Genomic DNA, 27560 nt, shown 5'->3' on the forward strand with positions numbered 1-27560 from the left:
CATAGGAGACTGAGGGAGATCTTATAGAAGTGTAAAAGATCATGAGACACATGAATAGAATGAATACACTCATTCTTTTTCCCAGGGTTGAGGAATCAAGGACTAGAGGGCATCAGTTTAAGGTTAGAGGGGAAAGAATAAAAGAAGACCTGAGGGGCAACATTTTTACCCAGATGGTGGTACACATATGGAATGTGCTGCCAGTGGAAGTGGTTGAGGCGGATACATTAATAACATATAAAAGCCATTTGGAAAAATACATGGATAGGGAAGGTTTAGAAAGATATGGGCCAAGTGCTAGGAAATGGAGTTAGTATTGAAGGACATTTTGGTCGATATGCACCAGTCTGGGCCAAAGGGCCTGTCTCCATGCTGTATGACTCTGTGACTCTATGACCACAACAGGTCGATCCCTGATATGGAGTGATTGTCTTATAAGCCAGGGTTAAACAGGTTGGGACTTACTCAATGGATTTTAGAAGAATTAGAGGTGATCTCTTTGAACCTACATGAGTTTGAAAGGACTTGTCTAGGTAAATGTTAAGAGAGCATTTCCCCTCATGCGAGAGTATAGGATCAGAGGGCATAATCTCAGAATAAAGGGTAGCCAATTTAAAATTGAGAGGAGGAGGAATTTCTTCTCTCAAAAGATTCAGTGTTTTTGGAACTCCTTGCCACAGACAGCTGTGGAGGTAGAGTCCTTGTGTACATTTAAGATTGAGATTGATAGATTCACGATCAGTAGGGGAATAAAGGATTACGGAGAAAGGGCAGGAAATTGGTGCAATGGATGTTGCATCTGCCATGATTCTATTGGATAGCAGAACAGGCTTGAGAGGCCAAACTGCATACTCCTGTTCTTACATCTTACAGTTTTAAGGGGAGGTGACAGCCTTGTGGGATTATTACTGCACTGTTAATCCAGAGACTCAGGTAATGTTCTGGTGACCCAGGTTCAAATCCCACCACAGCAAGTACTAAGATTTGAATTCAATAAAAATCTGCAATTAAGAATCTAATAATGACCATGAATTCAGTGTCTTAAAAAAGTCTTTCAGTGAGGGAAACTGTAATCCTTAATTGGTACGGCCTACTTGTGACTTCAGACCTACAGCAGTGTGGTCAACTCTTCAGGATGGGTGACACATACTAGCCAAGCCAGTGATGCTCTCACCCCGTAAATGAAAAATATCACTAATATTATTATGTCATCAGAAAATTTGAACAAGTTAGTGAAATATAGTATAGGCTTTATATTTAACTAACCTGCTGTAGCGTAAGTGATTGGCTATTTGTGGGATGTGTCAGTTCAATGTTGGCTTTATTTCCTAATTAAGCTATTACTCTTACAGCGAAGTGAGCACTTTGGACAGACTCAGGAACGCAAAGCTCTCTTTCATTGACAATAACATTATTGCATTTTTTTGCATTCTCTTAACTTTTAAAAATAATGTACTAATGAAACAATGTACTAACATTGAATTGCATTCATAGGTACAGGATTCTAATGCAAGTATTAATGTCAGCTAATATCAAAGTGATGCTAGGGATATTTGAACTGAATTTGAAGGTCACATTATAACTTTAATAGAAAAAGACCAAAGGCCAAGACAGATTGAGTGATGCTTTACCGACAGAAATATGTAGTTTTTAAAAATCCCTTTGTCCCATGAGTCACCAAGTATAGCACCATCTTTGTGCGGGGCATGATTCTATCTTCCACCGAAATATCGACATGATTCTGTTCATAAAGTGCATACTTTGTATCCACCCGTTATTATTTTAATGCTTAGATGATGAGGTGCAGACAAAAACAAGTGAACGCTGTCCTGCTGGCCACCATCTTACGCCACATCCATCCCACAATCCAGCGCGCGGCCATCACCCGCCGCCATCTTTGAAGGGGGCATCAGCCTCGCTTCCCCTATGACCTGCTATCATTTTAATCTAAAGTACGTACGTTCCTTCGTGTTTTCAACATTGCGTAGAGCTGTGAATGTGCTCGGGAGGGAGGGGGGGGGGGCAAAACGGGCGTTAAATCCATTGTGTTAAAATGTTACAATGTCGCTTGGGTGTTCAATTTTTGAGGGCTAGTCCGAGAGTTCCCCGAAACTCTCGAACGTGTGGCCGCAGGATCCATCTTTGTGGGGGGCACCGGGCTCCTCTTCAGCTGAGAAAGCTGCCCCGATTAACACGCTCAGGAAGCTTCCCCTTCGCTGATCTTGGCGCCTCGGCCCTCAGTGTCGCGTGGGGCGCTAACGGAAGCTGAATAAAACAAAAAAGTCTAATCGCGGGCCATCCATTTCATGTCGTTGTTTTAGGCGAGAGCGTGTTTTTCGGTGGGTGGTGGGGTGAGGGGTGAGTCCTGGTGAGCCCATGTGCTCGGGGGAGAGAGAGAGAGAGAGAGCAAAAAAAAGGGGGCGGTTTGTCTTCTTTCGAGCCGATTGCGTTTGCGTCACGGGAAATGCCGATTATCGAACTCCTTCGTTTGCCTGTCTCTCTGTGTGTTTCTTTTTGAAGGTGGGGGAGGTGGAGGGGGGTGTGGTGGCCTATTGGGCGGCTGCTGCCAGTTAAGCGGCTCCACGCCAGGAATGAGAAGTGACCCCCTCGCTCCATGTGACGGCGCCATTTTGGAGACGGGGGGCCGCGGGCGCGAGGGAGGGAGGAGGCCCCACAATCCCCCGGGGGTAGAGGCCGGCCGCCATTTTAGTGCGGGGCACCAGCATTTTCCCCACCCCCCACCCACCAGGCCTGTATTCCTCTCCACCCCCCAAACCCCACCCCTCAAACATTCAGTCCCATACTATCCGTTATTATTGAAGTGATACCCTTGAAGGGGCGGTGGGGCTTTGTAGTTCTTTCTTCCTCCTGTGCCTTGTGTGTGTGGAGGTGAGGGGCACGCCCCGCTGTATCCCACATCCCCCCGGGCCGGTGCCCGGATGTGGACGGTGGACGATGGCGGCGCCCAGCGCAGCGGACTCCCCGAGCCGGAGCTGGACGAGCGCGGCGGCCGAGGCCCCGCTAGACATCGCGGCTCCCGCCTGGGCCGAGGTGGTGGGAGACCCTTCCGCCGAGCCGCCTACCCCCAGCTGGACGGGCGGCGCAGCCGACAACCCGGCGCCCAGCCCGAGCCGGCCTGCCGCCTGCCGCGGGATCTCCTGGACCCCGGCCGAGACAAACGCGCTGATTGCCGTGTGGGGGGACGAGAGGCTGCAGGACGTGCTGGAGGGCAACCTGCGCAACTCGCACATATTCGACCGCATCTCTCAGGCCCTGCGGGAAATGGGCTATGAGAGAAGCGCTAACCAGTGCAAGGAGAGAATCAAGGTACCCGACACCCTAACTAGTGAACTAACTAGTAACCAGCTTATTCGGTACTTTATAACTCACACTCGGGGCGTACTAACTAGTGCCCCATGCTGCAACTTTGTTAGTTACATGGTGCTAGCTAATATTTTGTAATTAGTATCCTAGCTCACCTTTGCGTCAATAAGTTTCTGTAACTAAACGTTGTCGCGCTTGCTAAAATAATTTGCTACAGCTATCTTACATTCTGCAGCAAGTAAATTAGCTTTTTGCTCCTAATTCAATGTACTGCCACTAGTAATTGTCTTCCCCCCACCCGAAATTTATCGCTAACTAGGTTACAACTGGCTTAATGTTCTCTAGCCATTAGTAGGCCTTCTGCGACTCGCTAATTGTTGTGGTTCTGCCGCTAGTAGCTTTGTGTGACTTACTATATATCACTTTGTAACGGGAACCTTTTTTGTAAATTGATTCAGTTTAAGTATTTTTTTGTTCAGAGCATTTTTTTCTCTTGGAGTTTCGTGTGTGGGGGGCATTCAACAGTCCCAGCGGTAGATTCATGCTTCTTTTTGCCTGGCAATGATAACTAGCAGAGTTGCTATAGTAGATGATTAATGACTACTGTCCTTGCAGTAATTTGCTTCTTGGCTAAATGGAGTCTGCATGTTGCCACACTTAACAGGATTTCTATATTTATAACCTCTTGGTTATCCATCCAAAAAAATCCCTGTAGCTTCTTTGCTATCCAGTTGCACCTTAGATGGCTGGTATTTTATTGTTCTATATTCAAACCATGCACTGTTTCTTCTTGCATGAAACATCTGAAATTTTACTGAACTTTCAACGTTTGACCTTTTATCTGATTCCCATACTTCATTTTTGATTAATTATTCAGATCTACTTTTAGGTTCTTGTATACTTCCACAAGGCTCTGCCAGTGCCACCTCTTTCTGATGTTCATAAGGCTGGATTTCTCCAGTTTCTCACTTATTTTGTTTCTCTTGAACAAAATTGGTCTTATGCTTCCTTTTTGGATTATATCCAGGGCTTGAATTATCGTGCCTCAGTATTTCAAATTGACTGCAGTCTTGAAGGTGTGGTCTGACTAGAATATTATATGGATGAGTGACTTTTTCCAACTTGTGCTATTTTTCATATGTGATTACTTCATCAACTGCTTAATTAAACACCTATTCTAGAATAGTCTAGTATCAGTACAGGACTAAAGGGAGTGCTACACCAATCAAAGTGCCATCATTTGAATGAGATGCTGAGCTAAAATTCCCTTTGCTTTACAATATCTCACAGAAGCACTCTGACTGAGGAATAAATTCAATGTAATAAAAACAGATTATCGACTTATCGCCTGTTTGTAGGATCTTACTGTGTGTAGTTAATTAGCTGATATCCCTGATCAGGTTTTTTAATAATAGGCAAATATATTATTTAAATAAAACTGAAGCACAAAAATATTTCGGAATTATCGGTTTAAAAAATTATAAATAGTAGTATAATGCCCAATTAGTTAATATAAGATTCTGAAGAAGTGTAACAAATTCTTTAGTTTGGGATGAAAGGCAGAGTTAAAAACCCTGCTACAGTGAAAGGTTTTTTGTTTTATATTCTAGTATCAAGATGACATTTAAAACAACTTGGAGCACATTCAAAGGTAGTCTTTTATCTTGTAAACAAAGAAGGGTAAGAAGTTGAGTACTCTTCAGAGGAAATGAAAATAGGAAGGGAAATAGGCCTCTTCTTAAGAACTGTGTGGTTCTGGTCTCTTTTTTTTTATTTAAATATACAAAGGATATTATTAAGCTGGAGATGGTTCAGAGAAGGTTTACCAGGATGTAGCGAGGAATGGAGAGTTTAAATTATAAGGAGAGGTTGGATTGTCTGGGACATTTTCACTGGAGCATCGGAGGTTGAGCAGTGACCTTACAGAGGTTTATCACGAAGGGTATAGATAAGGTGAATGGCAGTGTCTTTTCCTTAAGGTGGGGGATTTCAAGACTGGGGGGCTTTTTTTAAGATGAGGGGGGAAAATTCTTTTTTAAAATCATGAGCGGCAGTTTTTTTTTTAAACAGTGGTTTGTTTATGGAATGGACTTCCAGAGGAAGTGGTGGATGTGGGTACAGTTATGTTTAAAAGACATTTAGATAAGTATGTGAATAAGAAATGTTTGGAGGGGTATGGGCCAATTGCAGTCAGATGTGACTAGTTTAGTTCAGGATTATGGTTGGTATGGGCTGGTTCCATCTCTGTGACTCCATGAAAGTCCACAGCAGCTGAGGCAGCATGGAGATTCTGTTTTCAACTCCTTAAATGTGTCTAAAGCTAGATTTTTGTAACAAACTTAATATTATATTCACAAGTAGAATTGACATTCTAAACCTGAATCAGCCCATTAATACAAACAAGAAGCTAAACTAGGTAACAAACATGTGGTTTGCAAATAAATCCATAATTATGAATTTTGGCTTCAATTAATATATTATACAGTTAGTAACTCGTCCTGCAAGGTAAGCATGTTTCTTGCCCCTCACTGGTCTGAACTTAATGCCCTGTACACCATTTGCTCTCTACATAAATAGCTTGTCTATCCCCAATTCTTAACCTAAAATGCATGAACAGTAGTAAATTATGGCCTGCAAATAACATGCAATCCACTAATTGGGAATAGCATTTAAGTCATCTGTTGAAAACAGATAAACTTTTATTATGCACGTCATGGCTGAAAGCAGTTTGTACACAATTGCCTACTTTGTTAGAGTGCAGTAGCCTCCAAACGCAAATACAGTAACCACATGAACGAATGAAAGTATTCCATTTGCTCGTGTTCACCTCGATACACACTGCTATCCTGACAGTACTTCTATAGTCATCTGCATAAGGCCTTCGTCAATGCCCCAACTGAATTATGGTTTCTCCAACGATGCAGTTCTCCTTGACTCAGTGCTATCAGCTGAACCAGAAGTTAAACCAGTAATTTGTACCTTTATCCTCAATAACCACCTAAACTAATAAAGATGCCATACTGTGACTAGCATTCTGCTGGCAAACCATTAAATAATACCCTGCGTTTAAAACAGTGAAAGTACTGTAAATACTCAGGCCATGCAACATCTATGATGAGAAGCTGAATTATGTTTCGGGTCAATAATGCTTCTTATACAATCACCATATGTACACTCTGGGATGCATTTCTTTTGTTTACTCCCTCTTGTCCATTCTTGCAATAGTGGTATTGGGAACTTCAAAGGAAGCTGCAGCCACCATTTAGCTCATTGTCTCTGGGGTCAAAATCTTCTATTTGAATTGTACATTTCATGCTACTGGATTACTTAAAAAAAACAAGCAAGGTAACGCCTATAAAAGACTGTCATATCACCCCTAACCAGTATAAAGTTGAGACAGTAAAATTAAGAAATGGTGAGGTTGCTCCATTTGGGTAATGTGTGTACTCTGCAAGCTGAAAGTAATGATCGTGCATTACAGTTATCTTTGAACTGTTGCTTGGTGATCAAAAAAAGTGGGACTTCAAAGGGGGAGACTCTGGTACCAAAACCATGCTAGAAAATTAGTATTAAATTCACCTTTTACTCTCTCAATTCATTTGTGCTTTTAATTCAAACTCTTAACCTTTATGTTGAGGAAGACATCAATCCCCTAGCCAGTTTCACCAAGTTGTTGGGATATACGATCTGTAGAACATCTTACTTCTCATCCGTATTCTGTATTGCTTAGAAAGTCGTCAGGTTTTTTTTGGTGGACAAGAACAGTGTGTTCTATGCAAAACTCACAACTCTGAAATGGAACAGAGGTGGAATGTGTGTGAAATAATCATGTTAAAAAAAAATACAGAACAGACTTTGGCAGAATCATCAGTATTTGTTTCACCTCCTACAGTTTTAAATTTAACGTGTTGCATCTTTCAAAATGCAATGAAGCAACTGAGATTTAAAGAACACAATCTCATTATGCTTTCACTCCTACCATAATTAAAAACATGTAAATATTGGGATATCTCTTGATTTTAATTTCCTTCCCTAATAATAACAGCATAACCAACGTACAAACCATTTGCTTACAAAGTGAAGACGTCTGACTATCGCTCAAAGTGGAACTTAGGAGCAGGAGTCCCATCAAACTTTGAGCCTGTTGTATTTAATAAGATCATGGCTGATCTGATTCTGGTCTCAACTCAATTTTTCTGGCTGCCTCAATAACCCTTGACTCTCTTGTCTATCAAATCTATGGAACTTAGCCTTGAGTCACTTCAATGACCTTGCCTTCTGAAAAGAGGATTCTGTAGACTAATGATCCTCTGACAATTTCTCATCTCCAGTGCTATTTTAGACCAGCACTCTGTGGCTGCAAGGTAAATTTATTTTTAAATCAAAGCAGTGTGCTTCTGTTGTGTAAATAAAATGCTGTGGATGACGCTGATTGCCAGTTGTTCCACTTATGATGGAGTTAGTATAAATCACTAGTTGTATTGTTTTCTGTTTCTTGTCAAATAACAATATACTAGAGACACCACAGATTACTCATCATTTTGTAAGGAAACAAGTCAGGTTGTTATCTTGTGTGTGCATCCTTTGAGGGAAATGTTTCAGCTTGTGTGGCCTTTTCTCTTCAGAGATGCTGGTTGATCAAGTAGTATCTCCAACATTTCCTGTTTATATTTTACTTGGGGAATGGTCTTATTGATAGCTCAACACTATCCTGTTCCATTTAATGAGTACACGAACCTGACTCTGACACAAGGCACTGTTCCTTGTTTCTTACTGGGGGAGGACCCTTGAGTTCACTACCTTGCATGATAGGGCCACAGGTAAGCTCAGTCTGTTTGGGAATCAGTCACAGAAAATCCTCTGACCTGATTGTTTGTTTGTGTTGCTTAGATTGGATGAATATCGTTAAGTGGCAAATAACTCTCAACATTGAAGACCTTTTTAATGATTCCCATTACATTATATGCAAACTTGCTTCTCAACCTAGGTGTGTGCAGTCTCAGAATGGATGTATGCTCTAAAACTGTAGGAGTACGTATTCAGGGGTACCTATTCCTTTGCAAGTGCATTAATCCTGGTGTGGACTTTTAGTTCTGGACTGTATCCAAGGGGAAATGAGGAATTGCTGTTTATTGTAATTTGCTTATAGTAACACTCAGGTGGTAGGAAGCACAGCTGTGTTTCATGCATAATGTGGTAAAGCAGTGATAGCAAAACTAGTTGCTTGGCACTCGTTATGGGAGGCATGATTTGGAGATGCCGGTGTTGGACTGGGGTGTACAAAGTTAAAAATCACATAACATCAGGTTATAGTCCAACAGGTTTAGTTGAAAGCACTAGCTTACGGAGCAGCGCTCCGAAAGCTAGTGCTTCTAATTAAGCATGTTGGACTATAACCTGGTGTTATGTGATTTTTAACTTTGTTATGGGAGGTGTCTTTGTCACCAAGGTATAACACGATGTGCTAGTTTTGATATTGCAGGAGAGCATATCAGCTTTTCCTGGGCATGTGGAGGATAACCAAGAATAATTGAATAAGTTCATCCTTTTTCTCAAAATAAATTAGGAAAATTTGGGCTTTCAACATACTGATCAAGAACTGGAGGGAGGCAGGTTGAACAAGAATTACTGATTCAGAAATGCAAAGGGGTGGATTTCTGAATCTGCCTGATGGATGGATGGGAAGACTGAGTTGAGATGTTCTGCAATTCTGTGGTTTCCAGAGAGAATGAATTGTTGTGATGAGTTATGATGTCAACTTGGAAGTGATGCACTAACTTTAGAGTCTAATGTGTTTTCTTTCTCTCACAGACTCTAAAGAGGTGCTATAGTCGAGTAAAGGAACGTGGTCGGGGTAAGAGAACCTGTAACTACACGTTTCAGCAGCTGGAGCAGGTCTTCGGGCGGGTGCCGGTTGTGTGGGAACCACACGCCTATCAGCCAGTCCTTATCGACAGCAGCGGACTGTACCAGGACGCAAAATCAGACACTATTAACCTGGATGACAGCCGGGAGGTGCAGCCAACTCAGTTGGAAGACTGGGGAAACCAGAAGCCAGATTTGCTAATTAAACAAGAGCTGCTTATGAATCAGAAGCAAGAGTTGCAGGCTTACCAGAAACAGGATCTCTCTGTCTACCAGGATGCAGATGAGGACGTAGGTGAGCAACTGGGTTGCTTTTTATAAACCAGGCCATTTATATTGTCCACTGGAATATTGGCATTTGAAAGGATTTGTCTGTTTTTGTTTCAGATATGATCAAGCTTCATTATTGATCTGTTACCTTTTTAAATGGCTCCAAACCTGGAAGATGACAGGTTCATCACAAAGTGGCAACAATATACAATCATGCATCTCCACCTTTAGTACATGGGCATTCGTAGTAAAATGTCAAAAGTAGTTATCCATGTCATGAATAAGATAGTCAGCGAAGGTCTCTTGTCACTTGTAGTGCTGAGCAAGTCTGACAGCATCGCCCTCCTTAATCAAAGGTTGTTGACTGAACTTAAATAACAGAGCACATTAGTGATTCAACCTGAGATGCCTCCTTGTTCAGTTACTCACTTTAATCTTCTTGAGCTGTAGAAGGGTGTCTAGACCTCTGTAACCAAACTGGAGCCTTCCCTTCGCTTGTTTAAAAATACAGATGTTTAACAAATTGTGGCTTTGTGTGGGGGAGCAACAATAGCCTCAAACATTTTGGTCTTTCATTAAAAGAAAATATTTTAAATTAAAAGTGCTTAATTCAATAGCCTTGCTGTCAAATATATGGTTGGATTTGAATGCTAGACACTGAAGGTATTGATGTGTCCAATTTTGATAAGGTATTCACTTCCTTGTGGCACATGTTCTCTTGTAGTCTGCCTGATCCTGGAAGTGCTGGTTGTTCCAAGAGGACCATTTTTTTTCATGTACAACCCTAGGCGGTGATGCTGCATCATGAATAACTATTAGTGAGGAGAGGTGCGTGGGGCCAGTACGAAACCTAATCTGTCTTTACCTGATATCCACACCTATACACACCAAAGTAATCAATAGCAAGAAATTCTGTGTGATCTCTCTCTCCCCATCTCACCAGTTAATAATGCTAGACCGTTAAGAGCAGTTGGAGTACTTCTCTAGGTCTTTCAACTCGTCATGCATTCGGCCTGTGAACTTCTTAACCGGAGAGGGGACTGGAGTGCCATTGGCGTTAATGGATGTAATGAAAATGGACACTAATCTGACTTAATTTGAAGTGAGAAGGTTTAAAAAGGATCATGTACCTAACAATTTTCTTGACAGCCCCTCCCCCATTTTCTCTGCATAAACTTGCATTTACTATGGGGAGCATATGATGCATTAGTGAAGTTGGCAGCAATGTTTATCCTAGTTCTTGGCTGAAAACATTTAACTGACTTATGATTTCACTTCCATTAAGGAGTGTGGGTAAGAATGAGTGCAAATACAATAACAGAAAGCTTTCTTAATGAGATTTCAGCCCTGCTTAAATCAAACTCTCAATCCCAGTGATCTCTCTGTCGGGCTAGTTGTTGCTAGGACTGTTGCAGCCACTGTGGCAAGTCACCAGTATAAACATGTTGGTGCCAGTGTTTTGCTATTACATCAGCTGCTGCTCCCATCGCTGCTGCAGGATGCGGTTGCAGAAATTGACACTTTTTGTCTGTCAGAGCTATTCAGAACATGCCAAAATCAACAGCAAAATGTTAGTTTGCGTAACCTCCAGTGAGGTGAGTTTCCAAACCAAGCCTTTTCTTTTTAAAACATTGATTGAAGCAAACTTAGAAGTGCAGTGCACCTTACTTATATAAAATGTTCAACATTGTACCTAGTGATCGTGGCTAGTTTGTTTGCTTGATCTCGACCAGGTCACGTCACTGCCACAGTTTGTCAATCCACTGGCTGTGCCTTTGACTTGAAATCCAAGTTGTAATGCTATGTGACTTGTGCTATCATATAACTAGCTTTTTATTTGCCTAACAAATGTGTTGATCTTCAGTTTTCATCCTCAATTAAAATGCAAGTGTGTTTTCCACCACAATGCTGAATACAAAAATTGAATAGTAGAAATCTGAAGTAAAACAATGAATCTTATGACATTTTATGACCTCTTAATTTTGTATTGGAGTGCCATTGGGACACAATGTTGAAACTTTTCAAAAAATGTGGATTTACATCTCTCTCGAAGCTTGCCAAAATGTCATCCTCTTTCAGGTGTATTGACTAATCATTCTAAGTGTTTGCAAATTTTCTTATTAATCTCAGATAAACTAGCATTTAAGGCTTTTCCTTTAACTCTGTCAGTGAAAACAAATGCCTTAAATGTTTGTTCTATAATGTACCAAAATGTTATGGCCAGCAAGGAGAATATGAAAATCTTCACACTTGAAGCTGAAAATGGTCAGTCTGTGTTGTCTTCAGTTTTTTTTTTCAATCTTCTCTTTCTTACTATATGCACTTTGCAAAAGGCTGTGCCACATTTATTTCAAACTGATTTCTGTCAGTGTTAAAATCTGATCAGAAGATACAGAACAACCAAGTGTGTTTTTTCAATTGCATCTCTTGATGGCTGTAATAAATAAGTCAGCCAGGAGGAGATCAGTGACACTTAGCTCCTCCAATGCTATCCGTTGGATTTTAGTAATATAATGGGATTTTTCAAATTTCCATAATGCATCAGTTGAAATGTTCTGTCCTAGAATTTGCATTACTGAATTTGGGTAATGTCTGGAGACAGCATTTTGATTTGTTAAGATGATGATGTTGACATCTGTATCACTGGTGAGGTCACAGCAGATTCAGAGGACACCAAGTTTAAACTTTACAACACAATATTAAGGAGCCTTGATTTTATCTTTGTCCTTTAGAGGGCATTAGTATGCCAGTGTTAAATATTCTGTGACTTTGCATCTTGTTATTACAGATCATTTTTTGACTTAATGCACAGAAATTCACTTCTCCAACTAATGAATGTCAAGCTTTTGGATTAGTTTAATGCAGTCATTGGTCCAAGGATTTATTTGATTATAAGGTGTAAATCATAAACTGTTGAGTTCATATTGATACATAACCACACCTAAATCAATCTCTTTCACTGGCTGAGTTAAATAATTATTGAGCAATCCCTTTTAAAAGAAGGAGAGGCATGCCAACTTAATGTCCATATACTGTTTATGGTAATGCTGGGAAGCTACACGTCCAATGTAGTCTCCATGACATAGGTGAGGGTCCAGTGGCTCATATATTTTGTGACATTGAATCAGTATTTGCTGAGATCTACTCCCTCTTTCTTTATTTCCTTTCCTTCTCTTTCCCTCCCTAACCTGCTGCTTTCGCTGTCCTGGACATTACCTGCTTTATTGTGGCTCCCCCATTCAGTTCTCTCTCACCTGCTCTACATTTGCATATTTGTCCCAACCCCCCCAGCACCAACCTTGCATTCTGTCCCTGTTTCCACGCACCCACCCAAATTTTATTTCTCCCCCACCTGTTCAATCTCCCTGCTCGTGCCCTGCCCTGATCTCTCCCTCTCATCTCTGCACTTGCCCGACTTCGCTCTGCCTGCCTCCCACCCTACTCTCTCTGCCTTCCCCGATCTATTCCACCTGCATCATCCTACCTTCCCTAGCCTCCCTCTTGCTCTTTTCACATTTTACACTAATGCAGATCCATCTCATTGGAGAGAGGCTTTGTTTCTTTCTTCAGGTTGAAGCTTATGTTCCTTAGTCCTTCCTATTATAGAGTTCCATCCAACAACACCCTTTCTGTGCAAGATGAGCAAAAAGAATTAGTGTCTAAATGGTTCATCTAAGTATTTCAGGCAATCTCGATAAAGATGTTGTCATCTTGTAGTAATCAGTGCATTTTAGTTGATCATTTCTAAAGCTGGAAATGGCAGATGGTTATAATTAAAGGCAAAAGACAGCCCATTGAAGCAATCTCCAAATTGGAGTTGTTCAGATATTATCTGTAGGAGCAATTAGTACTGTCCCTCATTCTAATTGCTCCAAAGAAAGGGCTTCAGTTTTGGTGACTAGATAGGGCTTCCTTTTGACAGTGATTAGTTGAGTTTACATATAGCAGCAGATACTTGAGCAATGTTTGTGTCCTGGATCAGTTGGAAAGTGTGAAACTCCAGATTATTTGGAGACTGAAGGACTCTAGTAGTGGTCTCGATAATATGGTTGTGTTCATTAAACCAGATTTCCTTCTCCATATTAGTTTGCTCAGATTATGTCTAATCTAACATCGTATAGATGTGTACTGTATGGTTGATGCACGAGGAAGATATTGAACTAATGAGCCAGATGTGATATCCAGCTGCTCTATCATGCCTGCCTTGATTATCTCCTGATATTACTTCACTCCCTGTGCTTTTGTTCTTATTTAATTCCATACTAACTACTACAAATGGGGTCAGCTTTCTGCAAAGCATTTGGAAAGCATAAGAGACATGAAATTGTTTGCTCCTTAGTCACTGACTGGGAGACGGGATATTCATATTGTTTCCTTTGTGGAAGTTTTGAAGTAACTTAAATATAGTTACTGGGATGCAACAATTCAGTTGGTTTGCCTATATGTGTCAGGAGTACCAGCTCTAACTTGCTAGTCTGCAGGAGATTCTCTTCTGACTTCAAAATCTATACCAAGAATGATGAACTGTCCTTGAACACAGGTTGAATCTGGCATGGAAAAAAGGATTAATTGTAGAAATGCAGGTGCTGATTAATTGCTGAAATTCACGTTAAATATAGATCCATGGAAGAAGCTGGGTGTAAAGTGGCAAAAATGATTACATCACCAGTAAGCCAGAACTCGGGGACATGGCTGTACTGTTCTTTGTTCTGATCTTAGATACAGCGTACTGTCAATCTGCTGTACTAGTCACACACATTTTGTACAGTCACATCCTGCTTGAACAGTTCACATATCACTTGGTATCATGGTACATGTCACTTAACTTGAAAAAGGGAACCAAAGTCAAGTGTTTTTTTCCCTCAAATAATATTCTGAAGAGCCAGTTAACTGTAGTAGAATTGCACGTTACAATCTTTGCTCTTCTCTAGATACCTGAATTCTTTCCCCCTTCAGAAACAGCAGATTCTATGAAATTGCTATATGTGGTGAGCTGTAATAGCTGATCGATAGTCTCCTTAGGAACGTTGGGTGCTGTTTGTGTACTCCAGATTTGTATCTTGACTAATTCAACAATTACTTTGCAATCTAGTTAATGATTATCCTCCTCCACAAGTGAAACTCCTTTCAAACCCAACAAGCGTTGATGAATTTTATGTTGCGTGTCCCATTAAAATCTGAGATTGCATTGACCAGCGAAGCTATGCAGTCTTTTCACGAAGGGGAAAGAATGTTTGGAGTCTTACTGCAGCAGTTTATAACTCTTGCAAAAGGGGTCTGTGATTGTGGAACTGTACCTCTCAAGATTTGGAAGAAAACATTCTTCTAGTGGAACTGCACAGACTTGTTTCATTGTTGGCTATTACTAGCAGGTTTGTGCTGACGGTTAATAATCTGTAGTTGTCAATTGTACGTACAGAATCCTTGACTTATGTGGTAAACAAACAAAGAGGAGCTGAAATCAGAGTTTATACTGTAATGTTAATAAGACATCTGGTCTTTAGTTTTCACACTTTGTTTGTACATTATTCTCCTTTACACACAAGTGTTAGTGTATTCTTATTTTCTTTCCACTCTTCAGTGCTTTCACATTGCCACAAATTAGGGTTAGAAAGGCTGTGGTTCTGTTACTACGGTCAAATGAATTTAATGAGTGTCAAAGCCAGCTATACAACGGAGAGTGATCACAACTGAAATATATTTCATTTAGACACAATTTTCCAGAGGAAAGAAAGCCAGATGTCTGGCTATACACTTTATCAGGAAAGTTCAAGCCAATCAGTGCCCTTTCGAACCCTTACTACCAACCCAACAAAAATTAATTGAACATTGTGTTTAGATTGAAGTTGGGATTTTTCTTCTCTGTATGCCTCTGCTGTACAATAGAAATTGCACTTGTCATTCAGTATTGGCAAAATCAGTAACATATTGTTAGCCCTGGTATTAGCATTAGTCTAATTTAGTTTAAAATGTTAATAGGAATTTGACTTTGGAGTACCTCATCCTTTTGATCAAACTTTTAGTCACCCACCCTAATATCTCATTGGGGCCACTTTGCATTTGGAGCAGCCTGGTGGCTCAGTGGTTAGCACTGCTGCGTCACAGCGCCAGGGACCCAGGTTCGATTCCCACCTCAGGCCACTTTCTATGTGGAGTTTGCACATTCTTTTTGTGTCTGTGTAGGTTTCCTTTCACAGCCTAAAGATGGGCAGATCAGGTGAATTGGCCGTGTTAAATTGCCTATAGTGTTAGGTGCGCTAGTCAGGGGTAAATATATGGTAGGGGAATGGGTCTGCGTGGGATACTCTTAGAAGGTAGGTGTGGACTTGTTGGGCCGAATGGCCTGTTTCTACACTGTGTAGGTAATCTAATCTAATATCTTCATCTTTCACCTGTTATTGATTTTTGTCTGTAGTGCTTTTAATATAAAAATTATTACTGTATTAAAGTTGATAAATTTGAGCTGCTTGACATGACTGTATAACAAATTAAAGAGTAATCGCCAACATTCATCTGCATCCTTGTTTTATGTGCTATGAATCGTGCATTATAAATGGAAGTTTGTCTGCAATAACCGAAGTGAAGAAGAGCAACAGCCTTTAAGTAATTCATCTTAATTGCTCCGAAGGCCTCCATTTTATGTGCCTAATCTTCCCTAGACCCTGGTTTTACTGGCTGTGGTTTGGTTCAGTTTAGGTTGTGCCAAAAATTAAAACTTACATTTAATTGAATAGGCACATTTTTAAATTGGATGCTATATCTGCATTGTTGCCTCTTTTAAGTAGGGTGATGGTTATGGAATGTTTTAAAGCCAAAAAAACTAGCATTATGTGACTTGATTGCCTCTGCCTCCGTAGAGATCATTTTGACCTCTAAAAAGAGGGCGGAGGGGTTAATTATAAATATCCCAGAAGCAATACATAAGGGCTTATGTGCAGTTTTGATCATTCTATTCAGTCAAAATAATTTTTGCTTGAAATGATAATGTTGCTCAAACTCAGAAATTGAATTAGGTCAGCAAGTAGTTTATGCTTGATAAACTTTTGACTTCACAGTTGACTGAAATTTAGCAACTTTGAATTGTAGTTAGACCATCGCATAATGGTATGAGTTTTTGTGAATTAAATCCTTGTAATCAGCTGCAAGTACTTAAAGATATATCTTTCTGTTCGGGCAGTGTGAGCAAGTTGGTTAGTAATTTACTAAACATGGTTGCTGAATAATAAACCCAGTGCTGCTGGTTCATATCTTTTTGTTAAGGATAAGGCAAAGCTGGTGTATGCCTACCTAGAATTGCATGGTTTCTTTGGGAATTCTTAGGATGTGAGGAAATGTTGGGTATTTCCAGCAGGTGGGCAAATGACTGAATGTGATGCTCAAATCCAGGGAATAGACTGGAATGTTCCTTTGGTCAGACCCTGGGAAAGGGATGACCGGTGTTCTACCGCCACCAGTTGTCTCTATTGAGAGAGCAGCCTACATGATTTTACCTTTGCTATTAGCTTTCGATTCATTAGATTCCAAGGTGCGATGTATAGCAATCCTAAAAAGATGAGCCAAGATACAAAAACATTTTAAATGGGTAGATTGGCATTAAGTATTCTTGTATATTATATGCCATTCTGTAGTGCCAATTCCCACTAAGGCAAGCAATGTATCTGTGTTCTTAACCAGGCAGTCTGGTTGTTACTCGCAGGTCTGTTGTTTTTTTCCTCTCTCTCCAAGCCACATGAAAGTAAGCCTTAATTTCCTATATTCAGTTGTGAAATAACACAGTAAGGAATGTGGCTATTCACCCACTCGTGGCTGTGCCAACTCTTTGAAATTAATTCCAATCCCCTGTCCTTTCCCCATAGCCCTGCAAATTGTTTCCCCTTTGATGCTGTTCAAATTCCTTTTTGAATGTTCCTATTGAAGCTGCTTTGCCCAAAAGGATGGTAAATGCAGTGATTTGCTGTGAAAACAAATTTCTCCTTTTTTTTTCTTTCCTCTCCCCTCCTAATCTTTTGCCAGTTAACTTCAGCGTGCCCTTTGATTTCCTGTCTTCTGTCACTGGAAGCAGTTTCTCTTTATTTATCCTTTTAAAAATGATTGTGGGTGCCCCTTTTAAATTGCCCCATAACTTCTGATCTAAGCATGGTGGCTAAGTGGTTGGCACTGTTGCTTCCCAGCACTAGGGACCTGGGTTCGATTCCACCTTTGGACGACTGTCTGCGTTGAGTTTCCATATTCTCCCTGTGTGTGCGTGGGTTTCCTCTGGGTGCTCCGGTTTCCTCCCACGGTCCAAAGATGTACAGGTTGGGTGAATTGGCCGTGCTAAATTGTCCATCGTGTTCAGGGATGTGTACTTTAGGTGTGTTGAGGGAAATGTAGAGTAATAGGGTAGGGGAATGGGTCTGCGTGGGATATTCTTTGGAGGATTGGTGTGGACTTGGGCCAAATGGCCTGTTTCCACACTCTAGAGATTTTATGATTCATTTCTAGTCTTCCTTTAGCAACACCTTTTTATATGCATATTGTATTTACAAAGTTTGATACATGGACATATTACTACAGGTGACCAAAGCCTTCGACAAAGTTTGGGATTAAGGAGCAAATTAGAAGGTGAAAACAATGTAAAAACATTGAGAAAGAGCAGTCCAGGCAATAGGACCGAAGCAGCTGAAGTCAAAGCTGTGTGTTGTGGAGAGTTAAAATCCGAGAATCGCAAAGAGGCCTGAATTTGAGGTGTGCAGAAATCTCTGAAAGCTATGGTGGTGGGGGCAAGGCATTTACGAGATTTGAGAAGGAGAAGAATAATACAACTGAAGTTCCACATAACTGGAAATATGTTGGTAAATCTCCTTTGTGTCCATTTTAAGGCCCGCTTAAATCTGGCACCCAAGATTGTACATAGTACCCCAGCCAAGGCCTAATCTGTGATTTGTAAAGGTTTAGCACAACTTCTCTGCTTTTACACTGTACCTAAGGGTAAGGTTAAAATGGCTTCTGAACTTGTCTTGCCACCTTAATTTGTGCATCCAAGGTCACTGTGTTCTTGCAACCCCCACTTTATTTTATTGCATCGTGATGTCACATTCAGATAAAAATCTTTGGTTATGTTATCCAATTCATGAGTTGTTAATAAAATTTACCAGATTTGGTGTCTATGGATTAGATTTGTAATTTGCCATTTTTCCTCAGACTAAATGTAGCTGAAGAATATTACTATTTTTCTGTTTCGTGGTGTGGTAGAAAACTGTAACGACTGTCCTGGTAAAATAATCTGAGGCTGGAATTGTTAAATTTACTAATTCAAGGAACTGAGCAATTAGCAGAGACTTGCTTTAATATAGGTGTACGGCATGCTTGTCAATTTTTTAAACATCCTGATTCCTAGATATTATGGCTAATCTGATTAAATTTTAAACAAATAGATTGCAAGAGTATCAACTGCTGGAATTGATTTAACATTAAACAGGAAGTATGGGTTGCGATCTTTTTGTTTTAAACAAACAAAGTTTTGACAGACAAGAGGGTGCGATTAAGCACAGGCGGCTTTCCTTTCCTGCAGGAATGTGATTTCCACAGGGAGAGAACAGCATTTGGAAGGAATGTATACGTTTGAAATTTACAGCCTCCGTCCTTGTTTGTGGTTGTGAGCAGATCCTTATGAAGCAGGGTCTAAAGTTATTCAGTTTTGTTCTGGATTGCAGGTGTGAAGCAAAGCGATTGTACTTTTTTTTTGGACCTCAGCCATTTTGGCTCAACTCGGACAACATAGCTTGCATTATCAGTCTTATTTGAACTTCTGTTTGTTATTTGACTGCGAGCAGCCATTTTGTGTTAAGCCATCTTTTGAGGACTGCTTTATGTTTCCCATTAGTGGTGGCCTAAAGGAGGAAATCAACATGATCTCTGCAGTCTGCTCTGTCTGATATGGCCAGCAGATTTTGAGAAACAAGGGTAAAACCGGGGAGTAACTAGTAAAACCTTTTATACCATGAATTACGTGACCATTGAAGTGAATATGCTTCCTCTTTTCTGCAGTATGTTGAACCACACATACATCTGGTTTATCAGTCTTTTGCGCTTATGCACACATGCATGCACCATTTAAATGGATCTTAAAGAGACATTCTGACTTTAGTAAAGGTCTAAAAACAGTTAGGGCAAATGTATTCTAATTCTACTGATGGAATGAATGCTTTCGTGGTATTTTAAATTTGAGGCCAAACTTGACCGATCAGATGGATGCTGAAGATCGATAGAACTATTTTAGAGAATTGCAGGCATATTCTGTCCAGTGGCCTGGCAATGTGTATCTCTCAACATTACTAATCAAAATTTAATTGAATGTTATCACATTAATGTTTGTGGCACTTTGTGCAAAATAACTGCTGGGAAACATGTTGAAGGGCTAACTGCAGTTCATCTCATCTGTTGTAAATCACTTAAGGAAGTGGCAGGTATTCCAACTTTATGAAAATTGTTATATCAGTGCAAGTCTTTTTTTAAGAAAAGATAATCCAATTTATATGGTTCATGAAAACGAATTTATTTTGTTGCAAGCATTTCCTCTGGTAAGAGTGGAATGGAAGCTCCTGGGTGTCTGTCTGATCCTGAAACTGATTTTGGAAAATGCAAGTAGCCATATAAACCAAAGCAAGGATGGAGAATCACTAAATTACTAAAGCAGGCAACACCGCTCGAGTACATGCTACTTCTGTACAGAGCGATCCAGTCAGTCCCATTGTCCATTAATCTTCAAAGTCTTACAAGTTTCTTTTTCTCTTTCTTCCCAGCCCATTTTCTTTTGATACTATCCACTTCTACAATCCTCACAGGTAGAGAGTTCCAGATCATTCCCACTCTGGATGAGTGTATCGTTTTACATTCCCCTTTCAACCCCTAACCAACACCTTTTTAAATGTGTGGACTTGTCTGCTAATGGAAAAGCCTTAATTACATTATCTGAAACTGTCACTATCTTATGCACTTGTATCAAATCTCCCTTCTATCTACCTTAACCCACCTGGAAAAACTCAACTTCTTTGATATAACTTTTATTTGTTTTATTTAACATATCAAGACACTCAGACTCATAGAGATGTACAGCATGGAAACAGACCCTTTGGTCCAATTTGTCTATGCCGACCAGATAGTCTAAATAAATTTAGTCCTACTTGCCAGCGTTTCGCCCATATCCCCCTCAACCCTTCGTGTTCATATACCGATCCAGATGGCTCAAATGTTGTAATTGTACCAGTTTCCACCACTTCTGGCAGCTCATTCCATATACGTAGCACCCTCTGCGTGGAAAAGTTGCCCGCTTTAAACTTTTACCTCTACATTTAAACCTGTGCCCCCTATATTTGGATTCCCCAATACTGGGGGAACGACCTTGTCTATTTACCCTATCCATGCCCCTCATAATTAAGCTCTCTGAGGTCACCCATCAACCTCTGCTCAGGGGAAAATAGCCCCAGCCTATTCAGCCTCATACAGCTCCCATATAGCTTAAACCCTCCAACCCTGCCAATATCCTTGTAAATTGTTTCTAAAACCCTTTCAAGTTTCACAATATCCTTCCTATAGCAGGGTGCATGCACAATTCCAAAAGTGGCCTAATCAATGTCCTGCACAGCCTCACAAGACCTCCCAAACCTCTACACTCAGTGCATTGACCAATAAAGGCAGCCATGCTATATGCCTTCACTATCCTGTCTATCTGTGGCTCTACTTTCAAGGAACTATGAAACTGCATTCTAAGGTCTCTTTGTTCAGCAACACTCCCCAGGACTTTACCATTAAGTGAATAAGTCCTGACTGATGTATTAAATGAGTTACTTGCTGTATTGAGGATTGCAGGGGGTTCCTGCCAACTGTACCACTTACGAAACCAAGGGTGCCAGTGACTTAGACTGGACCCTCCATGTTCCCTTCAAAGCTACATGCATTTTGTTAAGGTCATCTGGAAGGCAATTAGGGATCAGCGTCAAATACTGACTTTGCCATGCTCACGTTCTATGAATGAAAAAGAGAGTTCCTACATTAATTTGATCAATTATCCAGTACTTTTTTAAAAAAATGACATTTTCCTGCTTCGGTTTTCTGTTCAAAGTTATCGAATGTAAACTAGTTCAGTCAATTACCGCTGGGAATATAAAAAATCATGCCATGTTTGTATCCTCTGATCAGCACTTTTGAGCCATCTTCTGTTTGTAAAAGACGCTGTTAAGTGGAACTCTGTTTTTCATGACTTGGAAAGACTGAGAATTCAAGTAGTCTTGAAGAAAACTGCTCAGCCAGTCATCACTTTTTAAAGCAAAAAATGTCAATGCTAAGGAACTGAAGTTTTCATTTTCAGGTGCTTTCTTTTTAGCATCCTTGTTATTATTCCAAAGTCTGAAGGAATTCTCAGCTCAACTATTAAATTCTGTTTTCTCTTCATAGCTTGTGAAAAATGTGTGCACTTCTAGTATCTTTGTTTTTGCTGCAAATTTCCAGTATTTCCAGTAACTTTCTAAATTTCCCATAGCACTGTTGGTTGCCACAATCTATAGGTAGAGGATTGCTGAAGAGCGCTTTCTAAAATGTTACTGTGAACATCGTGATGTTCAAAGATTTGTGCAGATGAGCTGAGCAAAAACCATTTCAGGTTTAAGTGTTCTGTTGTAAATACTGTTGCTTGCTATTAATGTCCAGCATTGGGAACATAGGATATATTAGCCTAAAAACACCAGTTCTCTTGAGGACAAACGTCCACAGAAGGTTGGCATAACCATTTCTGGAGGATGGTGGTAAACTGGTAATGTTGTTTGTCTATAAATCCAGAGGTCCAGGATAATGCTTTGTGAAACACAGAATACAGCAGCTGGTGGAATTTAAGTTTAAATTCAACTAAGAGTTTTGCAATTTGGAATTGAAAGCTCGTGTCAGGAATAGTTCTGTTAAATAACCATTGATTCATTTGATGGATTTTTAAGATAATGAGACCATTATACGTCGGAATAGAAATAGGTCATTCAGCCCATCAAGTCTCCTCAGCTATTCAATGAGATCGTGCCTAATCTGATACTCAACTCCATTTTCCGACCTTTTCCTTTAAAATTCTCAGTTCCCTTACTGATTAAAAATCTGTCTGCGAGGTCTTTTATGAAAGGAAATATGCTATCCTGACCCAAAACAATCTGACTTATAAATGCCATTCAAATTAAACAGTAGGAATGGCCAGCAAATGTTGGCCGTGCCCTGGTGCCCACATTTCACAGAACCCATACAGCACAGAAAAAGCCATTTGGCCCATTGTCTGTACTGCCAAATCTATGCTAAACTACGCTAGCCACACTTTCCAGCTCTATACCCTTGACACTTACATTTCCAACGTTCATCCAAGTTCTTTGAAAGGTTGAGATTAGTAGTCTCTACTTCCCTCCCATCCACTCAACAATATTAGTCCATTCCTAAATAAAATAATCATCAGAACAAAACATTATTCTGTTGACTTCTGAAATCATCTAACATTGAAAGATTTTGTTCTCTCTGTTTACATTTTTCAGATAGCTGTCTTGACTGGTTGGGTCATTATACCTTGGAGCCATCTTTGTTGGCATCAGGCCAGTCTAGACTGTCTCACTGAGCTGTACATACTCTGGCTTCCAATTAAGTTATAGTTTTCCAACTAAGTACTACTGTGCATAGAACAGAGCCCATTTTGGGGGATTTCAGTTTTTCCTAACTTTCTTGTTATCATCTAAAGCTTCAAGGAGCTTTCAAAAAAGCTCTCTGAACTCATTTGCCAAAGATGATTTGGTGTGTTATCTTCATGTGGCCTGCTGTGTAGAACTCTCCCAGACCTTCAAATGCAGATTTAACAGACTCTCAAAGCAAAGTTCAATTTAACGAGAAAGAGTAGAGGAAAGAAAGCTGTGGTCTGGCTGAGACTTTGTGGTTCAACCAAATAAGTCAGTGTGTTAGAAATTCAGTTACTTTGTACATATTCTGGAACAAATAGTCCTAACTATCACTTCTCACTTTGTAGCTAAGTAACTTTTGATTATGTAAAAAATGAATACACATTTCTTTTCTACTTAACTGCTGTCACAATTTTGCATATTTGCCATTCACTACATGCAGGATTGGACATCGCATGGCGTGACCAGAGTATAAGGTTTAGCTGCATTTGCAGCATGTGATTGTATTACTCCCAGAATTACATGTAAACTTAGTTTATTCTTAAACTGGCATAATGAAATTGAAATTACTGTCAGGTGGTGTGAAGTGAAGCACACTACTGAGATACCACCGCATATAACATAGGTGGTGTTGTGTAGGTTATGTACTTACTTGTGATTTGATAGTTATTTTTAAACCTCTTGGTGTTCTTAACTAGGTAAAATATTATGGGGCCATAATGAATGAATTTAATGGGAGCTGTGACGGACTTGTCACAATTCTTGATTTGCAACACTATTTGAATGTCAAACTTTAGCATCCTGTTTATTTAAAGGGAGCATAGCAGCTATTATTTTTGCCAGTCTGCAGGTATTGAACCAGAAACACATTTCTGCAGAGAAAGCCATTTGTGCATAACCAGGCTTCGCCCAACAATCAGATTCTTTGTTATCTTTCTTTGAGGCCTAACTTGTGTTTATAACTTAACATACCCATGCTTGATATTGCTGAAATCCGAGCAATAGCAGTAGACTGTAATGGTGGGTGTGTGAAATTTCTGTACTATGTCCACTTGACCTATGAAAAGCAAGCATCTAGTTACATGGTTACAGATGTCAAAGTTTGAATGCCGAGTAGGAGAATTTGGAGCTGTAAAATGCTGTGTTAGGATTGCAAAGAATTTGAGGGAAGAGAATCCTGCCCAAGTATTGCAGTAGATTGAAGAATATTAATTCAAAGTAGTATTTTCTTCAAAACAATCGTACAAGTTATATTAAATAGCATCACGGATGCCTGATATGGATTCTGAAGAAGTTATATTAGACTTCTTGTTTTCAGTCTCCCACTCTCTGGGTTTCTTAACATTGTTTGATTTTGCTTTTGTTGAAGTGATCGTGTTTACTGTGTAACGTTGTACTGTAGTTAACTTTAGTTTTTCAATAGGAATTTGTCTTGTCCTTTTTAAATCACCATCCCTCTCTTTCCTTTTTATAGAAGAAATGAATTTTGTGAAGAAGAAGCCACCAACAAGGCATAATTCTACAGATAACATGCAGTAAGTTGCTTAAGAGTTTGAATGTAAAACTTAGATGTAACTGATACTGCATTGGATTTGGAAGTCAGCTCTTGTGTTTGAATGTAGATTTGAACCTCATGTCTCCCAAATAATGTATTTCCTGTAAAAAGCCTGTTTTAATCCTATTTCTGTGTTGCAGAGGTGGTTTTATTATATGTGATCCTTATCTACAGTGATTAAATTTGGATTTATTATCATGTATATATTAGGTAGTGAAAGTGGTTTTTTTTTGCATGTTATAAGCAAAATGTCACCTCACTCTGACATTTTTGCTGCAATAGAGTTCATTTTTCACTCTTGATGTTCCTCCTCCGGTAGCTGCTTGTCATTGCCTGGAGTCTGTGAAACGGCCTCCTGCGTCTCTGTTACGGGCCTCCGCCTCTGCTGCAGCCAAGCTGGAGACCTGAGCCTGGGAATGTTCAGGTTCTGTACCACCTCCTCCCCATCTGACCCTCCTCCAGACACTGCGGTTGGTCATCAGAGTCCTTAGCCACCCCTTTCGCCAATGCTTCCGCTCCTTCAGGCACCCGCACTTAGCTGCGAGCCTGAGCCCTCAGCTCAGCCTGCAAGAGCAGGCCAGGAGAATATCCCTTGGACCTGCTCCTCACTCTGGGAGACCCCAGGCTGGGATGGAGCCATGTCTGGCTTATCCTGTCATTGCTGCCAGAGGCCACTGCCTCCACCCAGCTTTAAAGCAGAGGGAATAAAAAGAGCAAACATACAAAAAAAAGAAAAGCAGACAAGGAGTGGATGAGTCCTGGGCTTAGCTGTGCTACTCTGCTGCCATCTTGAACATCTAGAATGAGAAACATTAGCCAGGATTTTAACTCTGCTGCTGCAGAGGTTGGGTATGTCAGGAAATAAGGTGTACATATTATGCCTGTACAGTAACACAGTTTAGTAACACTTTTTTGCCAGCAAAGGATTGACAGGTTCTGTAGAACAGCAAAGAACCTCCTCCCAACACTGGGTTCCAGTATTAAGATGATATTGCTTAAGGTAAGAACTGTTAGCCTGAAGATGCTTTGTTAATTAGACAGGAATTTGCCATGAACATGTTTATGGTTCTGGAAAATAAAGTTCAGATTGAAGGAGGACTACTTGGGAAGGTAGCAGAATGGATGGAATGTCAATTTCTCATGCTTTGTGTTGCAGTTAGCATTGATTCTCAAGTTCTGCTGTTCTTTGCTCAATCCACCTTCATTGATTTATGGGACTGATGCAGTTTTGTGTTTGAAGGAACACATTTGACCAGAACGCTACCTCAAATTAACCGGGGCTGTGGAAATATTTTTACTGTGTAAAATTGATGGCAAAAATGTTAATAAATAGCCTGCGCTTTTTAAAAATAAAGGACATTTTCGATCAGTTACAAAACTGCCATTCTGCTAATTTGGGGTATCCAAACTGGAACCTGTGAGGCAAACCCATGAAACCCTTGCTACTTCAATTTGATTTGTGTTTGATGACTTATTTGCTGGCCTACCAAGTTTAAATTCTGGCCTGTAGGATTAGGCTAGACCACTCTTTATTTTAATTTAATTCACAGAATTTGGGCATCGCTGGCTGGGCCTGCATTTATTAGCCATCCCTAATTGCACATGTGAACTGGATGGTGAGCTGCTTTCACCTACAGTACTGTTAGAGACTTCCAGGTTTTTGACTCAGCCATACTGAAGCAATGGTGATATAATTCGAAATCAAGATGGTGTATAGCTTGGAAGGGAGCCTGCAAATATTGGTGCCCCTGTCTTCCTAGTTAATAGTGATCATGAGATTGGAAAGTGGTGTCAAAGGGGCATTGCTACAGTGCATCGTGTTGGTGAAATGTGCACTGCTGCCGCTGTGTGGCAGATTAAATCACCTTATGTTTAACTCTAAGTTTGTCATAACTTTGAGATGTGTGTGAAATAATGACAACATACTGAGTGGTCACAAAGGCAAAAGGATCAATGTTTGATTTTGAAGGACCCAATGCCACCAGTCGCAAACAAACTTGTTGGTAATATTAGCTGGTCTAAGTATCTCTCAAAATAAAAACTGGAGTATTTGAATTAATTTCCTGCTCCACTCTTTAGGGAATAATATTTCAATTATTTTAATTATGGCAAAACACTGATGCTGGAAAACTGAAACAGAATGCTGGAGAAACTGGGATTGTTAGTCAGCATCTGCTAAGGGGAGGAAAAAAGAGCTAATGATTTGAAGCTAGTTGACTCTTGTTCAGAACAGAAGAACAAACTCTTTTAATGAAGAATCACTGGACTCAAACATTAACTACTTTCTTCTCCTCTTCCTCCCCACTGCGATGCTAGACTTCAAGTTATTTTTAGATATTTCTGTTTTTAATCTGATCCTTGGCACCCATCATTGTTTGTTTTGTCTTAATAAACACGTTGATCACTTTTCCTAATGAAGTACTGTGCCACTTGTCCCTAGTCAGAGTTACCTGACTGGTATTTACTGCATTTATTATGCAAATGTTCTTCCCAGCGCAGAGTCCGTCTAGGCCAATACAGTGCTCCATCTGTTGCGGAAGAATTGTCACAACTGTTGGAATGATAGGCAGCCTAAGAATAATGCTAAGCAACCTGTATTACCTCAGTTTGGTAAAACAATATGTGGCTATAAATCATAGTTATTTGCACATCACCAGAGTCCAGTGAGTGACTTAACTAGTGAAATAAACACTGCCAGTCTGCAATCCAGCTTTTTTACCAGGTCTTATGACATGTAATAATTTGAGTAGATTAGATGACTTTGCTGTGACTAGATTTAGGGTAGATAACTAGAAGGGACAGGTTTAAGATTTTCAAAAAAAAATTAGCAAGAGGTGAGCATCTTTTAAAACACAATCGAAATTTCTAAT

The 27560-nt window shown here is 40.1% G+C and overlaps 1 protein-coding gene across 2 annotated transcripts in view; it reads left to right on the top strand.

The window, feature by feature from the left end:
• The first annotated feature begins 2618 nt into the window (after positions 1-2618).
• The window catches only part of msantd2 (Myb/SANT DNA binding domain containing 2), a 33313-nt gene continuing 8371 nt past the window's right edge, over positions 2619-27560 (top strand). The window contains exons 1-3 of one of the 2 annotated variants that reach the window (XM_072593118.1): positions 2619-3327; positions 9136-9484; positions 24610-24670. In XM_072593118.1, coding sequence (XP_072449219.1) covers positions 2956-3327; positions 9136-9484; positions 24610-24670 — 782 coding nt within the window. In that variant the 5' untranslated portion in view covers positions 2619-2955. The remainder of the gene's footprint in view (positions 3328-9135; positions 9485-24609; positions 24671-27560) is intronic. The other variant, XM_072593116.1, reaches the window with a different exon arrangement.

Source organism: Chiloscyllium punctatum, chromosome 23, assembly GCF_047496795.1.
Source record: "Chiloscyllium punctatum isolate Juve2018m chromosome 23, sChiPun1.3, whole genome shotgun sequence".
Classification (NCBI taxonomy): Eukaryota; Metazoa; Chordata; class Chondrichthyes; order Orectolobiformes; family Hemiscylliidae; genus Chiloscyllium; species Chiloscyllium punctatum.